General features: G+C 34.5%; 1 protein-coding gene across 1 annotated transcript; it reads left to right on the top strand.

Annotated features, from left to right (window-relative positions):
• The first annotated feature begins 9,147 nt into the window (after positions 1-9,147).
• LOC149933567 (uncharacterized) lies at positions 9,148-21,227 on the top strand. Its single transcript, XM_090157336.1, has 10 exons — positions 9,148-9,229; positions 9,995-10,158; positions 11,361-11,464; positions 11,529-11,695; positions 11,935-12,033; positions 12,195-12,306; positions 13,110-13,179; positions 19,498-19,542; positions 20,723-20,801; positions 20,985-21,227. The coding sequence occupies exons 2-10, from the start codon at positions 10,055-10,057 to the stop codon at positions 21,225-21,227; spliced, it is 1,023 nt and encodes a 340-aa protein (XP_090013462.1). The 5' UTR covers positions 9,148-9,229; positions 9,995-10,054.
• The last annotated feature ends 456 nt before the right edge of the window (positions 21,228-21,683 follow it).

The following is a 21,683-nucleotide window of genomic DNA, read 5'->3' as shown; positions in this document are numbered from 1 at the left end:
TAGCTCTCATCCTGGAATTTTCGGTCGAATAGCACTAAGAAAAGGGAAAATAGCTAGTTATCTACACATTGTTTTTAGTTTGGTTTATTGAAATGTGCATGTGAACTTAGATACCTCTATAATCTTAAAACTTCCATCACATCATAAAATTTCAGAAAAATCGAGAAAGGGGACCGAAATCCCTTGATTTGTATCTAGGAGTGCCGCCTAGTCGGTTTTAACCCGATCTGTCCAGACCGGCGGTGTTTCTTGTTACTTAAAACCCGGCACAACCCGACTAAACAGCAACCCTAGATGTATATTGGCAGCTATATACATTCTATTTAAACAAAAAGACAAAATTCAATGAGTTCGTAGGATTTTTGCACTGGTAGGAAATTTATGAAATCAAATCGAACCCTTTCAGTCGCTCTTTTCTGAGAATCTTAAAATCAAAGTACCCGTTATCAATACAATTTTCCTTTCTTAGAGCCTTGGAATGGTTTTTTCTACCTTTTCCTTCATATTGAATAACCTAAATCTTACAAAAAAACAATGAAAATTTACCTTATAAAAAACATGTTTAAAACAGATAGTTTAAAACGTTTAAAACAAATTGGTGTTTGTTAAAAATATTTGTTTTAAACGTGTTTTAAACATTTTGTTTAAAACGTGCCAACCCTGACCGCATTAGATTGCCATTTTGAAATTTTAAGATCACGTGGTACAAACGACCTTGCAAGACTCCCTCGGAGTCTCTCGAGCTGATTGATACGCGGGGAGAAATAAAATGCACTGTGGAAGGCTATCGAAAACCTGTCCTCTTAATTTACTGTCCATGGTCAATAGGGTCTTTTACAACCTAATAAATTGTTCAAAGGAAATCTCTTCTTTTTATATAATAAATAAGTGTTTCCATGGATAAAATAAATTTTAATATTTATAAAACAAATTATCAGATATCTATTAAACAGAAACTGTTTGTTAGCTATTTTTTTCCGTAAAAGGAGAAACCATACATAGGATCGTTTAAAACATGTACTTTATTAAAATATTTGAACACATGAATTCACAAATAATTGAGATAATTCATGACCTCGAAAATTAATAAAAATATGGGCCGTTGTCGATCGAAACAATTCAATTTCTACATTTTTAAGTTTGGTCTACAACTTTGTAATTCAAAGGGTTTTTTTCTCACGCCTACCAGTGAATAAATTTGAAAAATGCGAAAATTTGTCCCAATTTTACTTAAATTTTCCAATTAAAAAGTCTTTACAGAATAAAATCCTAAATTTTCAGAAATATACATTAAATAGGCATTGAGAAAAATGGTCTAATCGGGAAATTTGAAACACCCTGTATAATTTATTAAATAAAATATTTATTTTACAATAATTTAAAATGAATTAGGAACTCTCTCAATACTCAATATTATCACGATTGATATAGTTTTTTGTAGCATCGTTTATATTAGTCGTCTCAGCAGTTGCTGATAAATAAAGTGCCTAACCCTTTTGAGATACTTGGTTTTGGAATTGAGGTAGCGCAAGGAGATCATGAACCATTTAAAAAAATGATTACATGGTTTAAGAAAAAAAAGATTAGTGCCGAAATTTACGGGCCCCTAGGACCTAAGCGGATATAACGATCTAGATAGATTTTGATTTCCTATTTCTTGTCAAATAATTTACTTGCGAGTGAAAAATGTGTACTGCGGTTTACCTTTAACACAAAAACAGGCCTTGAAAAATTTAGTGACGCTACTTTTTTTGGGAATTTTTCGTTGGGGTACTTCTAGGCACCCAAAAACTCCACCAAAATATGTATATTATCCATCTAAAATGGCAATTTCGTGAAGGTGCTAAAGCAACAACACATAAGTACTACTATTTCTACCACGACTAGAACTTTCGATGTGAAAGTAACAGGATGTCACGAACACACAATCCATCCGATGCTAGAACTATATTTTTAATATTAAATTTAAATTTGAACAAATTTTCAATTATCTTGTACATAAACTTATTAAACCGAAGAGGAATTTCATCGAAATATGGAATTTTTCGAGTTACCTGGTCTTGGAAATAAGGTAGCGAAACATGAAAACGTTCATTTAAATACATTTTTAGACAAAACGAATTTTACGAGTTCCCTGGTTTGTGTAAATAATGTAGCGAAACGCGAACGAGTTAGATGGCGCCTGTAACAATTGGTACGAAATTCAAATATGGCAATAGTGCGTACGCGGGTTGTGGGGTCACGTGATTGGTCCAGAAATCTCACTTAAAATTAAAATTTCTTAATGCAACCGAAAACTTAGTTCAGAAATAATCAGTAATAACTTAAAGTATAATTGTCAACCAAATCGCTCTATATTATAGGTTTAAGAAAAGTATGTAGAATTTAAGGCGGAAATCTCCAAAAACGACTAAATTGGGAAAATGATTAACTTCTTGGTCTCTGATCCCAAAATTTTGAAACGGGCAACCGAGGGCATTTCAAATGCTTTCGACTGACATATCACCGACCTTTCTAGACCTAATGGTTGAAGAGTTATGTGGAATACGGCAGCGGGGGCATCGAAATCACTGTACGTGGGCCCAGTACACAACAAATGCCTTGGGATTGTGTGTTAAAAACAAAGAAATTGTTTTTACACACAATCCTAAGGGATTTGTGTGTAGTGGGCCCACATACAGTGTAGCCAATGACGCCGCTGCCACCGCGGCCGAATTCCACGTAACTCTTCAACAATTATGGTCAATTTATTTAACGCCCTTTTGAAAGAAACAATCTTAATCTTCATAAATGGTAACAACGATTTCGTCAATTATGAAAAGTTTGAATAATATTTAAGCGGGTTTAGTTACTAAATTATCAAATCTGCGGCTATGCGCGCACCGCAGCCATCGGTACCATTTCCGTTAGGACACTCACAATAATATCGCAAGATGCTACCATATTCAAATACATTTGTTAAATCTATATATATATATATATATATATATATATATAAAATGGATGTCGGTATTTTGTATAAGATTGATAAACTCCAACATTATTTGACCGATCACCATGAAAGTTAGCACATCTAAGTGTTTTTTCACGGAGAAGCTTTTTATGCTATCCATTTTACTTTAACCCGCCACTAGATGGCGCTGCACGCATCAGCTTCTATACCGTTCAACCGATCGCCATGAAAATTGGTATGCGTAGATATTTGAACAAGGAAAATATTTACGCGATATCAATTTTGCTATGACTCAACTATTTATTACAACAAATAATATTAACAACAAAAAAAACTAATAGCAATTGGGATTGGGATTAAAACAAATAGTAATTACAACTCATATTAATAGCAACAAACAATAACAAATAGCGATTGGGACTGTGATTACAACAAATATTAACAGTAATTACAACAAACAATAACAAATAGTAATTGCAACAAACAATAACAAAAAGCGATTGTGACTGTGATTACAACATATAGTAACAGTAATTACAACAAATAGTAACAGTAATTACAACAAATAGTAACAGTAATTACAACAAATAGTAACAGTAATTACAACAAATAGTAACAGTAATTACAACAAATAGTAACAGTAATTACAACAAATAGTAACAGTAATTACAACAAATAGTAACAGTAATTGCAACAAATAGTAATAGCAACAAACAATAACAAATAGCGATTGCGACTGTGATTAGTAATTGGTAAGTTTAATAATAACAAATAGTGATTGTGACTGTGATTACAACAAATACTGATTGCGACTGTGATTACAACAAATAGTTATTGTGACTGTGATTCCAACAAATAGTGATTGAGACTGTGATTAGTAGCTGGTAAGTACATGTAAGTTTAAAATGTAAGTGCTGTATGAATTTCTATTATTCTTTTATTTTTAGGCACATGATATTTGTATCACACGCAACTAAACTATGTTCAATTACATAGCGAATAGAATAGTCAAAAATATTGTTCATTTACGTAAAATATTATTTAACAAAATGTATATTGTTCGTCATCCATTTATACCAATAAAAATAATTAAATCTTATCAGTATGAGTTATCAATCATTTTTCCACATTTTTCTAAAACGCTTTATAGATTCTAGGTAACATAAAAACCATCCATTTTTAGATATATAGAGAAAAAATAAATATACACTGGCAGGACAACTTCTGCCGGGTTCTGCTAGTATTCTTTAAAACATTTGTACGGCTTACACAGTGGCACTTTTATTGCCCGTGATATGATTTTTTTCGTTACTTGAACTTTTTTGATGTCGGTACCATTACAGATTAGCACAAACTTGTTTTACACATTATGTAAAATTTTCCCGAGAATTACTTTTGCAGCCAAAATTCTTGGCAGAACATCATTTTCAAAGGCCTTTGTTATTGATTTATTAATGTCTTACACTTGTTGCTCATATTGTAAGCCAAGCATCGAAATGATTAATTTATTAGAGTAAGTAAATCTTAACTTGAAGTTGCGTATCACACGCACATCGGTATTTCTCATTAAAACAATCGTGCGGCGTAGTTCGGTGATTTTATCACAACATAACCCAGGAAAAGCAATAAGGCGTTCGTTAGAGAAATTGAAGTCTCCAATTTGATTCATTAAGCTTTGGTCACTAGGAATTACCATTTGTTATAAAAATGTAGTTAATTCTGGTTAATCTCCTTTTAGAATAAACAAGAAGGTAGTAAATTTCGTTATAGAAAAAACTTTTATTAAGTATTTCGTCTTTGCAACATCGGTACCCATTTGAAATAAACATTCTACTTCTTATAAAATCTTATACTCTACATGTAGCTGATAAAGGGACTAGAACTAAATTATCTCGTCATTTATAACCACAAAAGCAGTAGTTATGAGTTGATAAGACGCGACAAAAATACATTTTCACCAAGACCTTAGGCTCTACATGTGTTTTTATCAACATATACATTTTAATTATACATGAAATACATACTTCGTCCCCTTTATGGTATTAGAAACTTCGCAGAAACGAGCTTTAATTAAATCAATGTCATCTTAAATATCCTTTAATTAGATTTTTCGAGCTTATACAACGACAAAGTTTCCAATTGAATGATAATTTAAAAGATAATATGAGGGAATGTTAACAAACTTATTCTTCTTTATCAATTTTATTATGCATTATTTCATTTACCTTATTCAGTCACGTACTTGACCTCAAACCTCACGTCATACCTAGAATTGAGAAAATATCGTGGGACTGTAGAGTATGTTGCCTGCTGGATTAATTCAGAGACAAATTTAGAGATTACGGTATTGATATTACAAATTTTTTTCTGCTATAACCGAATATATATTATTACTAAAACAAACAATTAGTTGAATAACTATTTTATAATCTCGAAATTCGTACAGCATCCATACTTTTCGGTTTATGTTATTGAAAAGACTTTGGTTAAATTAAATTCAAAGACTTTAAAGCAATTAAGCCGGTATATTAAAATTTTAATAATATATTTCAAAACAAAGATTTCATATTAATTTCTGTTTTTTCTTGGCATTATTATGTGGACATTTATACGCAAATGATGGAAAAAGTATGCCTACTTATGTTAAGACCTAATGCCATAGGCCTGGTTTTTCTCAGTCACCCTGTCCTTTAACATAAGGCACTAATCATTAACAACCAAGGATTAATTTTATTTAAACAAGAAATCCATGTCCACTATTTATTAACCAACCTGTAAATTACTCATGAACCCTATATCAATCGCCATGTACATTAAAATAAAGGTACTTTCACAATTTCAGTTTGACCAATTATTTTTTAAATAATTAAAAACTTCGAAAACTATTTTTTGGCTTAGCAGTACTGACATATTTTACACAAATATCCAGTACCACGAATAATTTACCACAGAGTTAAAATGTACCGGTTTTGTGCTGCAACCATAAATTATTACTTTTAAAATGCATTTGCTGAAAAATAATCCATTTGAATTTATTTTATTGCTGTTATTCCACCAATATGCGATCTGTGCAAGAACTCGTACCTATTTGCTTGTAGATACAGTGTGTCAGAATTTATAGCCTGGTGTACCTAGTAACAGAGACCATACCACCGGAGGCCTATCATCATAGTGCCCTACGCCAGCGTCCACTTATCCCGGACAGGTGACAAATCCAGCATGGGTAGTAGTACCCTACTACTGATGGTCGCACCTTTGACGCAAGCCACTCAACCCAGCAGAAGGTGCAGCAATGGGTGGACCAATTCCCACTTCGCACACAGCAGTGGGAGTAAGAGTGGATGCTGTAGCAACTCCAGCCGACACTCTACCTACGTAGGAAAAGTGTCAAACCCTTTGGAGAGAGCTCCTAAAGGGGAACGACGAGCACACAGCAGCCTAAGTAACCCGGCACAGCTGGCAGCGGAGATCCCGGTGTGGCTCCCAAAGGCCGGGAAACAGGACCGCCGTGCCCTCATACGGAGGCCCACCGCTCCACAGAAGGCTAGGCTACCCAATCCTCCGAGGCGGCCAGTTTGCACGGACCCTCTCCGTTAGCCTCAGCCGAAGCACAGTATCCAGCCCAAACCTGACCGACGTTGGAGGAGGAGATAGGACCATTTGATCAGAGCTAACATATCCCCGTGCGCCTCCGCCCTTATGGGTTACATGAGCCGGATCCCGACTCCCCGGTAAAGCCACCAGTTATTGCACACCCTAACCCATTTAGGGCCTTGCTTGTAGATACAATAAGTTAAATCGTTTCGATTTCGAGAATTGCGTATGTGTTCCTAAACAAGATCAATTAAAGCAATATCTTATCCACTCTGTTCGGTGGATGTTCTAACGTAATCAATCGCCAAGCGTGATAATTATCGCGTTTAAACTTCTTAACATTTATCTAATGCGCAGCTCTCCCCTTAAACGCTAAAACTTTGACATTCAAAATCTTCGAGGCAAATTCTTTATTTAGAAAACCAATTAACAATTGATGATATAGTCTACTGTTAGTACATTATAAGAGCGTAAAAATTGAACAAAAGCCCGAGCGATGTGTTGTTCGATGAATTTTAAACCGTCATATTTTTGGTGGCTATTGGCACGCAAAAGTAATATTATATTATAAAGTGTGTGCTAATAAAATTCTTCAGTATTAAAAAAGGAAACAGTAAGTGTAAAACAAAAGACAGTATTTTATGTGGAGGTAGTTATATGACTAGTAACGTAGAAGAAAAGTCACCGTTGATAGATTTTAAAAATAAATTGAACAACACATTCTTATTTAGGACCAGAAACTGATCATTTATTTTTCAAAAGTAATACTTAAAATACTGTTTCGTTGTTTCTGAAATTATATATATAATTAAAAATTCCCCTTTCATATTTCGTGTAAGGCAAACTGATTCTACAAAGCGGCAGATTCCCTCCCTGTATATCTTAACATTGGACGTGCATTTTAAAAAGCACGGTGAGATTCACAAGAAAAGGTTTTAGAAAGATAAATTTGTTAACAAAAATGCTGAAAATATTTCCCAACCAATATTGATATACAATACCTTTATTAGATTTTTTCACAGTAAACGCTTTTTCAATATTTGCCAAATGCTTTTATCATGAACCTGGATGTCCAAACACCCTAATATAAAATCGATTGAACTATCTTTCCGTGATCAACAATGCCAAAATAAAGATTATTTTCAATATTCAACTAGGTTTTTCGACAAAAGCCGTAGCTCCGTAATCCGTATCACTTTAAATCGTCAATTGGATCGTTTTTCGAAAACAGTTTGTAATATTCAGCATTACTTACTTATTTATCGACTTTTGTCAGGTGTCTCTTTTCTCACTGAACATTGTTGCTTTCGTGGTCTTACGGAATTTGAAATAAAGTTGAAAAGCGGTCGTTAGTTTACGAAATGAACCTAAGATAAAAGAAAAAATGATTTATTTGAAAACTCCGATCCGTAACCAACGGAACGCGTATAGTATATGCGTCTGCTGAGCGAATTGATTTTGATTATGAGCAACCAGCCGCACGAGAAGGATGGTCGGAAGCCCATGCCCAAAAAAATCATCTACGCTCTCAAATTGTTGAATCGGTTAAAAATTATCGTGTGTTTGCTATGTTTAATTACTTGCGTGTACCAACTTGGCAAATTTCTGGAACTGTACTACTCCTACCCGACATCAGTGGACGCCCAAGTCATCAACGAACCCTTTTCCCAAGTACCCGCTATTTCCGTATGCTTCAATCAGGAGTAAGTATTACAGTTCTTCACCAAGCTAATACATATTTCCAAACGTTTGACTGTCTGTCTGTAGGGCTATAGGCGTTCACACCCTGAGCCCTAAAGCGCTTAAACTTTGATCTCAATATACGCTGTGTGTATATCGACTCTCCCAACCTGAGGTCCTCGGACCTGTAAGGTTTGTTCCTCAAACCTCTAAGGGTTTCTATTATTGCCTGCGTTTTCTTATAATAGAAAATAGAAAATTTACGTTACAAGTGAAATTGGTAACCATGGACATATATATTGGTAATCATAAAAGGGATACAAAGGATAGTATACATATAAAGGTTGGCTTTTTTACGTTGAAAACGTTACGACGTCGAGCGTCGACGCCAAAAATTCTCATTAGGTCCAACATTAATGTTTTGCGTCGCAGATCACGTTGCGGTGATTTTACTCGAGTGAAAACCAGTTACAAGACGATTATAGTTCTTGAAATTCTTCGCCAATCCATCGAAATAACTCGAAGAGTACTCGAGTGTAGGTATGAATAGTTCCTTGAATGTTATTATTTAGTAAATAATTTGAAGTCAACACAAATTTTTTATTGAAACCGTTTAAGGATAAATTAAGGACTCTTATATTGTAAGATATGGGACTCAAATGAGTCAAATTTTTAATGACTCTGGACTCGTCTCAAAACCGTACAAACCGGACCCGAATTGAAACCTAAAGAACCAATCGACCCTCCTCGAAACCTAAAAACCAGACCCTCCTTGAAACCTTAAAAACCTGACTTGCACACCTGATATAATCTTTCGAAAGTGTTTATAGGTACCGGAAACGGTATCTCAGCTATTTGAATATTTCATTTTCATTCAAAATGTTCTGGCATCTATTAGCGTTGTAGCAATTTCTTAACATAATTATATTATTCTGTAGGATTCTGTTCGCGTCAATTTGCTCAGCCAACTCTAGTTTTTGCATCAATGATACTGTCCAGAAAGTAAGTGATCAATAATTATTTTTGCATTTTAATTCGTGGTTTTAAATACTTTTCGTTGCAAAGAAAGTATACAGTGTGTTTAAATTGATGGCCCCAGGAATTTTGCTCAAAAACTATATTACCAAGAAATGTGAAATTTTCGGCGAAGGTCGTTGTTATTTGTAAATTTCAACAAAATCGTGAAGATTTTGGAATTTTAATTTTTTTAACGCTAGGTGCTAGATGAACACTTTCAATAAACAATAAGTAGATCATACTCGAAAACCTTAAATGAAATTGGCTTGGTTGGAGTAGGTCGATTTGTCACTGAGATATTAGGTTATGAAAAATAACAAGTTACTTTGTAAATTGTAATGCGTGACTGCTAAAAATGAACGTTTTTTAAAGTAATTTTTTATTGGTTATTAATTTTGAGATAAAAAACTATTTCAATGGACTGCAGTGTAGTTCATAGGTGGTTCTTATTAACTTATCATTTCGTATATATTATTATCTACCACTATTCGCTTATTCGGCTTTCCGCTTTTTGTAATTTTTATTGTTTGGGATTAGCTCCTCTTTACGGTGTAATAGTCGCGAGCCAGAATTCCCGCGCGGTACTGATGAGTCCCAAATAGGACGAAACCGGTCTATCGTTGGATATTCGTGTCTTCATATTTACTCGAAGACCTATTGGTACGAGTTATTTGTAAGTTTTTTACTCAAAAAAAAATATTTATTTTTGTATAAATTTATCGTTCATAAAATTGTTTCCTAATTTCTCAGAGCACGCGCAATAAGGAACAATATCGTGAAGATAAGATATACTTTGAAGAAAGGGAAATCATGTGGCATGTGGTACAGCGCACAATGGCTGAGGCTTCTCCGATTGGCGAATGCTGGTTCGTCAATAAAAAAGGCCAGAGAGTGATCTTGAAGAAATGCCTGAGGTAAGTATTTCTAATATGCCAAAACCACATTTAAATAGCCTTTCCAAAATGCACAACTTATTGAAGGGAAAAATAATATTAATGGGTTAAAAAGTTAGAAATAAAAAGCGAATTAACAATAATATTGTTCGAAAAGAGCTTATTTTAATATATAGTTTCGGTGATTTTATTTAAATTTTTGATTTGGTTGCTAATAATATTTAGAGGTGCGTAGTACATATTTAAGCAGTGAATTTCTTAAATACAGGGAGTTCTTTTGCTTGATTTCTGAAAACTCATCGATTTCTTCACAAATTTCAAAATATTTTTCTACCTCTAGGTGCTAGATCAAATTTGTCAATAAGATAGTTGTAGAGCGTCGTCGAAAACGTAAAAATAGAGTTAGTTCGATGCCAAAATACAATTTTTTACTGAAAAACAAGTCTTTTAGTTCTTTTCGATTACACACGTTTACTAAGAACGACTAAATCGTTCTTTCAGCCTCCTTTTTCGGAAAACACTTAACTATTTACTTTACAAAAAATGTTGGTATTTTTGTTGGTTTTGTCTCTTAAAACAACGCTTCCTTAAAAAATAGATGTTGAAAGTAGGTTCATGAAATAAGTAAGGAAAATGGCAATGATGTTTAATTTGATCATATTTTGGATAATCGTTAATTACCATTTTTATAGCATGTTACAACAATGGTAAATTTTTCAATAATTTTTAGTGAAATATTGGTCTTTTTTCATCGAATTAAGATATTCGTATGTTTTCTATGACGCTCTTCAACTTTCTAAAGGGCACCTAGTGGTGGAAAATAATATTTTTAAAATATGAGATTTCAGAAAACCTTGTTCCCCGGCATCAAAAACGAACCATAAAAATTTCAATATTCTAGCGATTATAGTTTAAGAAAAATAAAACGCCCAGTATATATTTCGTTAAAAGTTCTCGTTTCTATTTATAACCAATTATGATTAATTAATCTGCATTTATTTTCTAAAGCTTGCTCATAATATTTAGAAGTTATCGATACAAAATTTAGTTAAAAGTACTGGTTTCTATTAAAAAAAATATACGGTCAATTTCTTTCAAATGTTTTTATTACAAAGACAAAATTTAACTGACAATCATATGCACTTACAACCTCATCCTTGTAATAACACCGACAAAACGGTATTAAACAGTAGTTTAATTGCAAGATACTTCGATGATTTTAGCGCAGTTTACTACAGCGGAAAAGATCCAACCTCAATTATTAACGCTGGATGGGGAAAAACCGATCTTCAAAGTTTCCAGCAGTTCCAAGAAAACTTGAAAACGGGTACATCTTCTATAATAATCAAAATATTTGTTGACAAATCAATAAACATTTTACAAATTTTCAGAGTTCGTTTTTGAAGTGGTTTTCAATTTTACGAATGTAGCGGACGTTTTCGAAAATCCCAGATACGGGGCGTACGTTTTCCTCGACAGCCCTCAGAACATTCCTACCAACAATGTCCGAGCCTTTTTCATGGAGACCATGTCCCTTAACAAAATCGTCTTTAGAAAGGTAAAACACTATATACAAAAGTAAAATTAAAATTAACGTACATGTTCCAAAATATTTTTTTGCGTTTTTATTTTAAAATGGCAAAACGTTATAAAATAGACAATACGGCCATCAGTTATCCATGAGTGAACATTATGTATTCTTCACGTAAAAAACCTTTGACCGCTAGACTTTCCAAAATTTAAGGTGTTCGACTAAAAATGTTAATTTTATTATGCTAATTTGAATATTCTTTTCAGACCAGAGTGATAAGACTCGAACCACCATACGACACCATGTGCACGAATTACACCAAGCTCACGAAGAAAGAGAAGAGGTGGCGAGACATTAGCCAGCAAGTACGAAATACGTTTCAGCTTAGTATAGTTAAAAATTACAAATAATTTGTTACGTAATAAAAGTGAAGGCGAATATTTTATGGGGAATTAATTTAATTTTGCTATGAATTAAACGTTAATATTTTATTCCAAATGGACACTTAATTGTTCTTAATTGGCAGACTTGTTTTTTCTCCTGCGTGTGGACGAAACTTCTGGTGAAATGTGATGGCTGCATCCCTTTCTATTTGCCATTCATTTCGCTTTTAGAGGGCTGCCACCCGAAGGACCCAGGTATAGAGATTTTCACAAGACTCACTTCTAACGAGATTCACATCATTATAGTCAAAAGGATAGCGTCTAATCTTGATAAAAAATAAGATTAAATCGTATTATTTAGGATGATTACATCGATGAAAGAACTTAATCAATATTTAATAGTTTTCAATCACTAGTGATCATTTTTAACTCACGAGGTAATCATTTTTAAATCAATAGGTAATCATTTTTAAATCAATAGGTAATCATTTTTAAATCAATAGGTAATCATTTTTAAATCAATAGGTCATCATTTTTAAATCAATATGTAATCATTTTTAAATAAATAGGTAATAATTTTTAAATCAATAAGTTATCATTTTTAAATCAACAGGAAATCATTTTTAAATAAATAGGTAATCATTTTTAAATCAACAGGAAATCATTTTTAAATCAATAGGTTATCATTTTCAAATGGTGGTGCTACTCCCAATATTCATTTGGTGTTGTATTTATTTTATATTTCTACCGTTGGTACCTAAGAAGCCAAAGTATAAAAGATGTTCAATTTAAAAAGAAAATAACATTCAATTTCAAATAACAATCTTAATAGCAAACATTTGTACCGTCATGATGGCACGTCTTGCTGAAGTTGTGTTAAAATGGGGCCTTCTCGAACATTTTGTCTTTTAGTAAAAACGTATACAGAGTAATAGGTAAACTAGATAATAATACACTATTATTACGCATAACGAAATCACAATTTTGTTTAAAGAAACGTGGCTTTGTGCGTTTCCAATTGATAATTTCTGCCAATAATTTAGAAAAACATATTTCAGATTGTGTCAGCAACGAAGAGGTCAGAGATATCTATTTAAAATGTCGGAAGATTTGTCCCGTTGGCTGCGAGTAAGTTCTTCTAAATTGTTTCGTATCGAAAAGACGAGTAAAGTGCGTCGGCTTTGTGATACTTTAGAATTAATAGACAAACTGGTAGAAAAGACCGTTAATTTAATAAGAGCTAAATCGCAGTACTTCGGCAAAATGTGCTTTCAAGGCGGTACAAGATTTGAAAGAAGACTAACATTTGAAATTAAAATTAATTTTAAAAGCTCGCGCGGCGGAATGCCTATTAAACGCGAGCCCCAAACCAGAGCTAGAAATAAGCGGGGGTACTCTGCAGACTTTCCCAGGAAAGTTGTGACACGCCTTCTTTCTTTCAACTTTCTTCTTGAGATTTCATTGGGCGCGAAATCACATGTCGTATTACGTCAACAGGGACCGTACAAATTCAACCCCTTCGCTCCGATTGGTTGTCATTACGTCATAGAATGACACCACGTGAGTGTGAGGCCACAATCGCCATCTATGCGACCCTGAAGGACCAAGTTCAGTTCATGGTACAGTCGATATAAGGTTTGACCTAGAATAAATTGCAAGAGAATTTCGTATTTTTGGTTCTAGATGAAATAAATTTGCTGATTTCAAATAAAAAAAGGTTTGCCGCTCTACCTTGTTTCCTTCCTCCCCTTTTTTCTCTTTTTTTGGTGTGAAAAGTACTTATTCGCCTGTAGCTCACGTTTTGTGTTACCTATTTGATATCCAAATACATTTTTGGAACGTTCTTATCTATAAGTAAGTTTGTATAGTAAATATCGCTACGTTTAGCCGTTAACAAGTTGGGCGAGTCTAAATGTTCCCCCACACTCGTGTTTTTTAGAAATACAATTCTATCTGTATTTAATGATGAAAAAAATCGATCTTGTCTTTATAAAGCCAAATACACATGTTGATCTCGAGAGTGCATGTGTTTCCCTGTGAGTTCTTCCATTTCAGTGCAAATTGGTCTCGATATAGCAACCAAATAGCTCTTCGCAATTCCCTCATACCACAATCTCTAGTCAAACCTCCGGATGTTTTAATTCCTCTCATTAAAAGATGATCGATAATTAAATCGGTTGAGATTCCCGCCCAAAATTTGTTTGACCGCCTAACAACGTGATAGCCGTACTCGAAGAATTTGAATGTTTTTGGCGATTCACTTTCAAGTCTTTGCATGTTTTGGACGTATATTCTAGCTGATTTCGCGTAGTTATTATGGCCAGATGCAGCGAAATATGCCAACATTAAGCTTACCAATTTCAAATGTAAAGACCAGTCACCAGTTGGTTCGGCTTTTATAAACGACTTTAAAATAGAAACCATTTCCAAATACTGAGTCCATAATCTGACAGTTAACGAGTTTTGACTAAGATCAATTAGGTGCTCTTCTAGAGTGACGGCAATTTGTTTTAGTGAATCGTAGAATTAGACTTCTTCGGGATAAATATTTGACGATAAAATAGCATCTAAAATATCTGAGAATTCAGTTACGGGTATATCCGGATTTTTCGAAAAATCCGGGAAACACTTTGAAATTAAAATTGACCATATTGCACTTTCTAAAAGCAAGTGCGCTCTTACAGCTCTAGATATAGCAGCCCCTGAAAGCATATGCACCACTTTTTTTCCGGTATATTAGTTCAAAAAGTTCTTTTATTAAAGACCCCGCCATAATATATCCGATTGTTCCTAGAAAACTCATTTCTGTATGGAGTCCATCAAGTCGCAGGACAATATTTTTAAGTTCACTATTGGGCGCTTCATTTTCATTAAGACTAAATGCTTTTAAATAAAGTGGCTGATGATATGTTAATATGGGTATCGAGTTATATTTCCCAGCATTATCGGCCACAAATGAAAGAGTAGAATATTCCATTCCAATTTGGTCTCGGGGTTTTAAGTAAACGGGAAATTCTCCAAACCGATTCTAGATTACTTGTCGGAAGCTTTTCTAAACTTTTTTCTGGTAAAGTATATTTAATTAAAGACATTCCGGCGAAGCTAATTTCAATCTTTCCCGCCTGAAGAATCTCATCTTCCGATATTTTTGCCCGCTGGATGACGCTTTTATCTTTGATTGCTGGTGTTATTGCTGATATTATTCCCATTCCGTGAAACGTTCCGTAACCATCTATCGTGCATATATTATGATCAACATTATCCGCCATATACTATACAAAATGTTCCGACGAAAATTCACCAACATTGGTTTGAGATTTTTTAGCGGCGCATTTTTCAAAGCGCTGTACTTCTTCGTAGGAACAGGAGAATCCCATAACGTGTAAAACGTCTACCACCAATTTTGAAGCTAATTTGTGGTGCATTAAAACTCCAAGACCAAGCTGTAAATGCGCGATTAAAATGCGTGGTCGGACAGCTTGCATACATTGACCTACGGATGCGATTTTAACGTTTTTGGCAGTGAATAAAAATCGCAAAAACATAAGAAAATGTTCTGATAAATATTTTACATTATCAGAAATGTCTGAAATTTCGAGTGATGAAGCGTAGATATCCTTTCCGGTATTTATTTGAGCGCATTTTATATCGCATCTTATCATTTCTGCTACTGCTTTATAAAGTCGTTCCTTCTCTTTTTCGATGCTAGTATCAGATGTTTCACGGAGTTTGTTCAATATAAAGGCAGCTGTTTTACGAAACGTTACAATGTCATCCTTTCCATTGATAGCCATTATTACGATTTGGTCTTCATAACGATCCGTTAATTTTTTCTTCAAGTATTTCGCGGAATATGGCTCGTAGCCTGTCCCTTCTAAATAAGTTTCCACGAGATCCCTTAGCTCGTGAACGAAAGTTAGTTGATCGTCATTATCCTCAAGGTAATTAGCGACTTGATTAAACGCACGTAGCCTTACTTCGTCAATTGGTCTTCCGGAATGTTTTAGTGGATCGTTTTCCTTAGAAGAATACTGCGATGGAACGTTGCGCAAAGTTCTAAAATTTGTATCACACAATTTATGATAAACCACGTCGCTCGCTTGTAAATCATTGGACATTTCTAGTCTTCTTTTAACTTCAAGTGCCCAAGAATAATTTCGCTCTAAGGAAATACTTTGTATTGTATGGCCGTAATTTTTGGTTCTGACAGGGTGCGCTTCTTTTTTCGCTTTAGCATTTTCCGATACTTCATTTCCACAAAATAAACAATTTTCTCAAATGCAAATTTGCTTACTTTCGATCGTAGAGTGGCTTTACTAGTCGTAGCTTGTGAGGCTCTCTTGGCTTGTTCTATCGACTTTGCATGGATGAAATCGGAACGACATTTGCTATGAACTTTTTGGCCTTTTTTAACTTGTATACTCGCAATACCTTTTTCAGTTAATCCGAAAGCTTTGGCATTAGCAGTTATTTTTTTGTTGCAAAAAACACAGTTTTCAGAATACATCCTAACTCTAAATGCTCAAAATATCCAATACTATGGTCTCTTTTATTTTCGACTGACGCTCCGACTTAAATGCACGTGACAACGACTCAATTGGCACTTTGTCCTTACGTACGAAAACACGCGTATCGAGTCCATTTGTACTTTGCCTTCTCGGGCGGTCAAATAACAGTATAGGAGGTCTAGCAGAAGAACTCGCGGGAAGGTACGAACTGCATTTTAAATTTTATATCGCATTCTCTATTTCTCTTTGAAATGGTGCCTTAAATTTTGGCTGGCTTTATAAAAATGCAGCGCATTTAGGCAAATTTATTATTCGTACTATAAAACGGCGCAACACTCCCTAATGATCGGCATGTTTGCTTCATAAATATTTTTCGCCTTAATAAATAAACCTTTTCCTAAGAAATCGATTTTTTTTCTCATTAAACACAGATAAAATTGTATTTCTAAAAAAAACACGAGTGTGGGGGAACCTTTATGCTCACCCAACTTGTTAACGGCTAAGCGCAGTGATATTTACTATAGCAACTTAATTATAGATAATGACGTGAGCGTTCTAAAAATGTATTTCGGTACCAAATAAGTTACACAGAACTTGAGCTACAGGCGAATAACTACTTTTCGCCCCAAAAGGGGGGAAGAAAGCGAGGTAGTGTGGCAAACTATTTTTATTGAAATCAGCGCATTTTTTTCAGCTTGAAACAAAAATAAAATATTATCTTGCAATTTGTTCTAGGTACCAATGTATTTTTTCGTAGATCGACTGTACTATCAGTTCAGCAGCCTGATTCAGCGGGCCCCTGGTTAAGAATTCTCATAGGCTGAAGTGGTCGTGACGAATGCCTATTCTAATTGGCCCTGAAAATTGAAGCGTTAAAGATTTCTCCCGGGAATTTGCCGTTATCTCTGACGCAATTCCGGGGGAAAATAACTTTTAGCTTGGAGGCGCCTTCTGTCTTCGAGCGTGAAAACTAACATAATGAAAATTCGTTCGGAAGTGAGTTTATCAAAAGGTCACGGTCAACCGGAAAGAGTGCTGAAGGTCACTTAAAATTTCAAAATGGCTTGTGAAGCTGTGGAAAATGTCCCCTGAACGTGTGTGCTAGTGTCGTGTATTAATTTGTAAAAATTTCGATAAAAATTATATGCAAACCGTAATCAGGGCCGTGCTTAGAGGTCTCGCGGCCCCGGGCGAAATCCATGGGAGAACTGACAATTGATAGTGTAATGGCCCTCCAGTATATACATCCCTCTGGGAAAACTTTAGCGGCCCTGGCGACCACCTGGCTCGCCCCCCCCCCCCCCCTAAGCACGGCCCTGACCGTAATTTACAAATTTCTACAATTTGTTTAGTTAGTGTTTTCATTCAGTGAAGTTGTTGGGTAATCACAAACCATCAAACCACCTTCTACATTTTGGTGCCATTATAACAAAAGTTAAAATAAAAATTATTCTCAACATGAAAATGTTTGTACCAGCTCTTTGTGTATTGAGTAAATTCCATTCTTATCCGTACCGTTATTTTGTTTGGAATCTAATCGCAGTACATTGTCGCGAACGAGATCTAAAAGTAGTTAATTAGTCTAAGAAATAATAAACCTTATAACAAGTGTACTTCTCTTACTTTTGCAGATGAAACCTCTTCGGCTTGCAAAAAAGTATCTTAATTGGTTTAAATTAAGGCAAGGGTTACAGGCCTACACTACTGCGCAACTTCCAGTAACCTGAAACCTTCAAATATACCTTCTTCGTTTAAATGTGCCCTCCATAACTAATTTTCCAACGTCCAGATCGTGTAAATTACGGTTTGCATATAATTTTTACAAATTAATTCACGACACTCGCACTCACGTTCGGGGACATTTTCCACAGCTTCACACGCCATTTTGAAATTTAAAGTTACCTTTAGCACTCTTTCCGGTTGACCGTGACCTTTTGATAAACTCACTTCCGAACGAATTTTCATTATGTTAGTTTTCGCGCTCGAAGACAGAAGACACCCTTAAGCTAAAAGTTATTTTCCAACGGAATAGCGTCAGAGATAACGGCAAATTTCCTGGCGAAATCCTTAACGCTTCAATTTTCTGGAGCCAATTAGAATAGGCATACGTCACGACCACTTCAGCCTATGAGAACTCTTAACCACGGGCCAGCTGAATCTGGCTGGTGAACTGAGCTGAACTTGGTCCTTCGGGGTTTCATAGATGGCGATTATGGTCTCACACTCACGTGGTGTCATTCTATGACGTAACGACAACCAATCGGAGCGTAGGGGTCGAATTTGTACGGTCCCTGTGGACGTAATACGACATGTGATTTCGCGCCCAATGAAATCTCAAGAAGAAAGTTGAAAGAAAGAAGGCGTGTCACAACTTTCCTGGGAAAGTCTGCAGAGTACCCCCGCTTATTTCTAGCTCTGGTTTGGGGCTCGCGTTTAATAGGCATTCCGCCGCGCGAGCTTTTAAAATTAATTTTAATTTTCAAATGTTAGTCTTCTTTCAAATCTTGTACCGCCTTGAAGGCATATTTTGCCGAAGTACTGCGATTTAGCTCTTATTAAATTAACGGTCTTTTCTACCAGTTTGTCTATTAATTCTTATATTTCGACCGTTGGTGGTCTCTTACCTTTGTGATACTTAAAACTGTCAAAGCAACTGTTAAAATCTTGATGTACTTCTATGAAATAGTAAGGGTTAATTTTTGGAGAAATTAGATAAAAAATACATGTCTTAACCCGGTATGTCACGTAAATTTTGTAAAATCAGATCGCATGTGTTAGCTTCGCAATAAATGCACAGATCGTCTGTAGGATAATGAAACTGTAAATTAATGGCTTTAAAAGTCGCTTGATGACTTAGGCCTAAAGTGGTACCTTCGGTAATAGCTGATTATCATTATTTAGTGTTAAAAGCTTCAAATTATAATTAATTTTTTTTAAGAACTGAATACTTTGAATTTACTTTCTCAAAACAATCAAAATACAAGTAAGATAATTTTTTTATATTTCATAGATAATCTTTAGTCTTATTAATTAAAAAAATGAAGCATTTTAATTTCTTATAAACCAAAGGTTTGACAAATATTAATATTTTATAAACACATAAATGCCATATTAAAATAATAAAATTACATTGAATAAAATAATCTACAAATTGGAAACTGAGTATGGTTTAGACAAAAAAAATTCATATTGTACTATTTTTACCATGTCCATGAATAGAATATTTCGTCAGAACCTTTTTCGATTCACTCCAACTTTTACCCTGTGAGTGCCTTTGAGTTTAACTTAAATACCAAAATAACCAATATTTAAGAAATATTTAAATTTAAAATTTTCTTAAATATCAATATTTCAGAGAAATGACTGCCCATTGACCAATCACGAATTTTAGATCGCGGTGTTAAATAGAAATAACCCTAAAAAGTATTAACAAATAACACTAAATATCATAGTCCCCTTAATTGTAAATTCAATCGAAAAAGGCAGTACAAACATTTTCTTTAAAAATTCTATAAAATATAATCAGAAACATGTATGAAAGAAAGCTGCAAATTCCTACATAATCTATTAAAATTGGCAAGATAATTCTGTAAACATTGCAATATTCTATAAATTTTGAGGCATTTTAATTTGGATTATGTATAGTCCTCTTAAACGTTTTATAAGAAAGGGGATTGGACATTTTTTTAACGGCGAAAAATATTATAAACCCAAACGTAACAACGGTGAACGTGAGCGAGAAAAAAATGGTACGAAGCTTGGTTTCCACCAACGAGCGTAAGCGCGCGTCAAAATGTCAATTTTTTGTCGAGCGCAAGATCATTTGCACGTTACAAAGCTGAGTGTCGCTTTTTGACGCGCGCTGGTGGAAACCAAGCTATAGGCCAGCCGGAATTCTCTGCATGGACGCTGGCCGTCGTAGCGTTTATGGGCTGCTTAAAACCAACCTAAACTTGACATATAAATGTTCTCCCAAACAGTTCTACCAGTGAACAAAACGTTTACTGTGAGATCGTTGTCAATTAAAAACGTCACAAAAGAATATTTTTACAGCCGTTATATACGTGGCTTTTGGAGATAAAACATTTTCATTTGCGTTTTTAATTTAGGATGCCCTTAACTTAAAGGTGTCATTAACATATTGCATGATTGTTTAAATTTAGCCGTAACAATGTTTCCCGGGTGTACGTAGAATTACGAGGCAACGTAGATGTGTTGTATATTCACAAAGCGCAGTTTTCGGTAAGCTAAATTTAGGAAGTTAAATCTGTTTTGGGAAGCATCTAACCAGCCAACCTCACAACCACGTTCGATTGTAGACATTCTTCGCGTGGGTTTTGGTTTGGCTGAAGATTTCCAAGTTGTTCAATATTTTATGCATTTCAAATAAAATATTTTATTAAAATGTTTTGATCAAAATTTCAGACCGTTGAGCTGTTCAGTAACATCGGAGGTTGCGTTGGAGTTTGGCTCGGTCTTTCCGTTCCTCTGATGTATGATATTCTCTTCAGATTTGTCTCTTTCTTGGGTCATAAAGTCGCGAAAGTGCCAAGAAGTAGAGTTGATCTCAAAACACCTAGATGTGCAAACTTACTTTTGACATTAACGAACAACAAAGATGTTAGTTATTTAAAATGTGTGTTTGAACCTTCCTTGGTGAAGCGGTAAAGTAGAAAAATGTATAGCTCACTTTTTTTGTCTAGAAATGTATTAGCTACTCATATTTAAAAACATTTAGATACTTTAATTAATAAAATGAATTAAATATTTTTTTAATCAATGCTGTAAATGAAATGTATTAGAAAAATGACCGCTTTATAACAAGATAAACTAAAATTTGTCTTTTGTTAGCAATTTATATAAATAGCTAAAATATATATTTAGTTATTTCACTCTAGATTAATAAACCAAAAAGCCAAAGTGTTTTAATTTGCAATTTTATAGCTCTCGTGTAAAATTTAAATTCGCTAAACAACTTGTGCAAGGTGCATAACCTAAAGAAATGGTTCCATCTATTTGTTACTCTATTAACTGCTTTGGCTTATACCAACGAAGAGAGGAAGAAAGCTCGGGCATGGGCATTTTAAACATTTGTTGAAGTTGACTCAATTTCAGATTCTACGT

This window comes from Leiobunum rupestre, chromosome 8, assembly GCF_980474605.1.
Source record: "Leiobunum rupestre chromosome 8, qqLeiRupe1.1.hap1, whole genome shotgun sequence".
Taxonomy (NCBI): domain Eukaryota; kingdom Metazoa; phylum Arthropoda; class Arachnida; order Opiliones; family Sclerosomatidae; genus Leiobunum; species Leiobunum rupestre.
This window is presented reverse-complemented; position numbering and strand designations above follow the sequence as displayed.